Source organism: Perognathus longimembris, chromosome 17 (assembly GCF_023159225.1).
Source record: "Perognathus longimembris pacificus isolate PPM17 chromosome 17, ASM2315922v1, whole genome shotgun sequence".
Lineage (NCBI taxonomy): Eukaryota > Metazoa > Chordata > Mammalia > Rodentia > Heteromyidae > Perognathus > Perognathus longimembris.
Window position 1 is genome coordinate 15,818,000 of NC_063177.1, and position 4,143 is coordinate 15,822,142.

At 44.2% G+C, this 4,143-nt stretch overlaps 1 protein-coding gene across 1 annotated transcript; it reads right to left on the bottom strand.

Annotated features, from left to right (window-relative positions):
• Window positions 1-2,946: 2,946 nt before the first annotated feature.
• Window positions 2,947-3,383, bottom strand: LOC125365196 (40S ribosomal protein S26-like). Its single transcript, XM_048365116.1, has one exon. The coding sequence runs from the start codon at window positions 3,364-3,366 to the stop codon at window positions 3,019-3,021; it is 348 nt and encodes a 115-aa protein (XP_048221073.1). The 5' UTR covers window positions 3,367-3,383; the 3' UTR covers window positions 2,947-3,018.
• Between the last annotated feature and the right edge of the window lie 760 nt (window positions 3,384-4,143).

Sequence of the window (4,143 nt, forward strand, 5' to 3'; positions counted from 1 at the left end):
CAGTGCTCAGGCCCTGAGTCCAAGCTCAGGACTGGCAAATAATAATAATAATAATAAACCAGCAAAAACCCATAAGTTGTGGCTCAAGTGGTAGAGCACCATCCTTGAGTGAAAAGCTCAGGGACAGTGGTTAGGCCTTGAGTTCAAGCCCCAGTACTGGCACCAAAAAATAATAATCAGCCAGGCACCAGTGGCTCACAACAAGCTGATCATTTTGCCATACTCTGCTGCTCTCACAATGACCTTCTGGAGTCCACTAACACCTCCTAGATTAGAAGTTACACTGCACATCTGAAACCAGTGTGAGTAAGATGAAGCCAGGGTTTTGATATGGCTTTGATTAATCCCCAGCAATAAATAAACAAACAGACTAGGCACTGGTAGCTCACACCTGTAATCCTAGATACTCAGGAGACTGAAATCTGAGGATCACAGTTCAAAGCCAGCCCAGATAGAAAAGTCCATGAGATTCTTATCTCCAATTAACCACCAGAAAACCAGAAATGAAACTGTGGCTCAAAGTGGTAGAGCTCAGGGACAGTGTCCAGTCCCTAAGCTCAAGCCCCCATGACTGACAAAAAAAAATGAAAACAAAAAAAACCTTATCCTGGTTGGTAGCTCACATCTATAATCCTAGCTACTCAGGAGGCTGAGATCTGAGAATCAAATTCAAAAACAGCTGGGGTAGGAAAGTCCATGAAACTCTTATCTCCGATTAATCACCAAGAAATCAAAAGTGAAGCTATGGGTCAGGTGGTAGAGCATTAGCATTGAACAAAAGAGCTCAGGGACAGTGCCCTGGCCAGAGTTCAAGCCCCAGGACTGGTACACATACACACACACACACACACACACACACACACACACACACACACACTCAGGGAAGAGTAGCAGGCTAGTGCTATGACTCATGCTACAATCAGAAGGCTGAAATCTGAGGATTGCAGTTTAAGACCAGTCTGAGCAGAATAGTTCCTGAGTACCAGCATGAAGAGAGAGAAACAGAGACAAAGACAGTGAGATACAGAGACACAGAGAGAGTCTCTAGAGGGCTAGCTGTGCCAGAGAAGATAGAGTGAGAGGGTATTATCTATGAACCAGAACATGTACCTACACCAGATCTGCTGGTGATATGCTCTTGTACCCCCAGCCTCCAACCCAAACCACCCAATGCATATGGTTCTCTCTCTTTATGACAGTAGTAGGACCGAGCATGCATGAAGTCCTGGGATGGATCTTCACAAACATGTATACCTACACACACACACACACACACACACACACACACACACACACACATACACACACCTCAATGCTCAAGAATATTCAGTGATTCCCATTGTTCAACTTAAATATAAACTCTTTGGCTTGGCACTCAAACCCTCCTGCCACCCTCTAGAATCTTATTTCATATTTCTCTCCTACATAGGTCTAATCCTCAGCCAGCTCTATTGTTCCAAACACATCCTCAGTGATGCAACTGGCTTTGTCTTCTTCACCTTGGACTGTCTTCATCTACCCATCTCTGCCTGCCAAAATGCTATCCTTCCAGGAGGTTTTAAAATATAACAGATATATACAACTGCATTTGTGTACACACATAAATATACAGGTATGTGTCTATCTATGTATATATAAAACTATATGTATGCATATAGATGGACAAATTTGGAGAAATTATTTGCAACAGAAAAAAAGTCAAAGGACTGAGTATAAATAGTATGCAAATCTGTTCTGAAATCTAATCTGATACCATTCCCCAATGTAAAATGGCTCCTTGGATAAATGGTTGATTCTGGAATTGGGGTCGGAAATATACAAGATGGGCTAGAGCATCTGATAGTGTTAAAAATAATTTTATAAAGTTTACTGCAGCCAATTGTGAGAGGCTGGTGCCTGTAATCCTAGCTATTTTGGAGGCTGAGATCTGAGGATTGTTATTTGAAGCCAGCCTGGGCAGGAAGTCTATGTAACTCTTATCTCCAATTAATCACCAAAAAATTCTGAAGTAGAGCTGTGGTTCAAGTGGTAGAGTACCAGCCTTGTATAAAAAAGCTTATGGAGGGGCCGGGAATATGGCTTAGTGGTAGAGTACTTGCCTTGCATGCATGAAGCCCTGGGGTCTATTCCTCAGTAGCACATAAATAGAAAAGGCTAGAGGTAGCACTGTAGCTCAACTGGTAAAGGGATAGCCTTAAGCAAAAGAAGCTCAAGGACAGTGCTCAGGCCCTGATTTTAAGTCTCAGGGCTGCCCCCTCTCCCCCCCAAAGAAGCTTATGGACAGTGCCCAGGCCCTGAGTTCAATCCCCAGGACCAGTGTACACACACACACACACACACACACACACACACACACACACACACACACACAGCTTACTATATAGACTGATGTTGGTACCTCATGCCTATAATTCCAGCTACTGTGGGGACTAAGATTAAGAGGATAGCAGTTCAAAACCAGTCTGGACAGAAAAGCTCCTGAGATCTCACTTCTCAATGAAGAATTGGACCCAGTGGTGGGTACAGGGTATCCTAGCTACATGGGTAGCCTAAGATAGATAGATTGAGTCCAAGCACACATTGGGGCAGGAAGTGAGACGTCCCCCACCCATCTCAAAAATAACCAGCAAAAATCAGGGCTGTAGCCATGGCTCAGAGATAAGAGCATTTGCCTAACAAGCACCAGGACCAGAGTTCAAGCCTATACGATAAATAAACCTATGTGGTAAACAAACCTATATGGTAATTTTTTTTTCTGAGCACTGTCCCTGGCTTCTTTTTGCTCAAGGCTAGCACTCAACCACTTGAGCCACAGTGCCACTTCCGGCTTTTTTTTATATATATGTGGTGCTGAGGAATCGAACCCAGAGCTTCATGTATCCTAGACGAGCACTTTACCACTAGGCCATACTCTCAGCCCCCTATATGGTAATTCTTTTATTTTTTAAGTATAATTTCCATTGATCTTTATTTTCCCCCAGAAAACAGCTTTTCTTCACTCTCTAAGTATCCAGTTCCTTACATGGGCTTTGGTGGAGGTCGTGGAGCAGCACCAGCAGGTCTAAATCTGGGTGGGGGTGTTCGGTGTTTCCGGGCTTCACGAGATCGATTCCTGACCACCTTGCTGTGAATGGCGCAGCTCACGCAGTAATGGAGCTTTACGTAGAGCTTGGGAAGCACATAAGCGTCGAAGACACTCGCTTCGGAAATGTCCCTGATGGCAGCGGCCTCTACAATGCTCCGAATGACGAACTTCTTAATGGCCTTGTCCTTGGGCACGCAACGGGCGCAGTTTGTACATCGAATAGGCTGCACATGGCCGCGGCCCTTTTTGGCTCGGCCGTTGTTCCTTCTTTTTCTCGTCATCTTGGAAGCGAGGGCCAGAGAGCCCTATATGGTAATTCTATAATGGTAAAACAGTATGCTGTGTAATCTGCCAGCAGCAGCTCACACATCTCCTTATGGTGTGTCTTTTTATTTTTTTGTGAGTCTGTGACTTTGAACTCAGGGCCTCATGTTCTCTCTTTGCGTTTTCATTCAAGGCTGGTGCTCTACCACTTGGGCCACACCTTCACTTGCAACCTTTGTCTGGTTAATTGTAAATAAAAGTCTCTTGGATGTATCTGTCGGGGCTGGTTTCAAACCATGAGCCTAAGAGTAGCTAGGATTACAGGCATGAACCACAAGCACCAGCCTATCCTTATAATGTGTCTTTTCCCCCCTGATTTCTTTAGTATAGTCATCAAATTACATGATATGTTATTAGAGTCCTTCTGAACATATGATGTGTCTTAATTGCATCAGTTTTCCTTGTCATATTTCATTTGTCTTGGCCCTAGGAGCAACAGGCTACCTAGAGCCTAGGTGTGCAGTAGTCTGTACTCCCTGGGTTTGTGTGAGTGCACACAATGGCAAAATCACCTCACCATGCATTACTCTGTCCTTCAGCAGTCTCTGCCTAGAGTGCACAAAACCTTGAGTTCCAACCACAATACCACCATCACTCCCAAGATCATCAGCAGAGGCAGGGTAAAGACATTATTATTCAAACTTATAATGGAGGACTTTGCTACCAGCAAAAAGAATGTTGGCAGAACACTCTGCACTGCTTTTTTTTTTTTTTTTTTTGCCAGTCCTGGGCCT

Excerpts from the sequence above, each read along its gene's own strand:
- LOC125365196 (XM_048365116.1), bottom strand. The coding sequence starts at position 3,366 with ATGACGAGAAAAAGAAGGAACAACGGCCGAGCCAAAAAGGGCCGCGGC.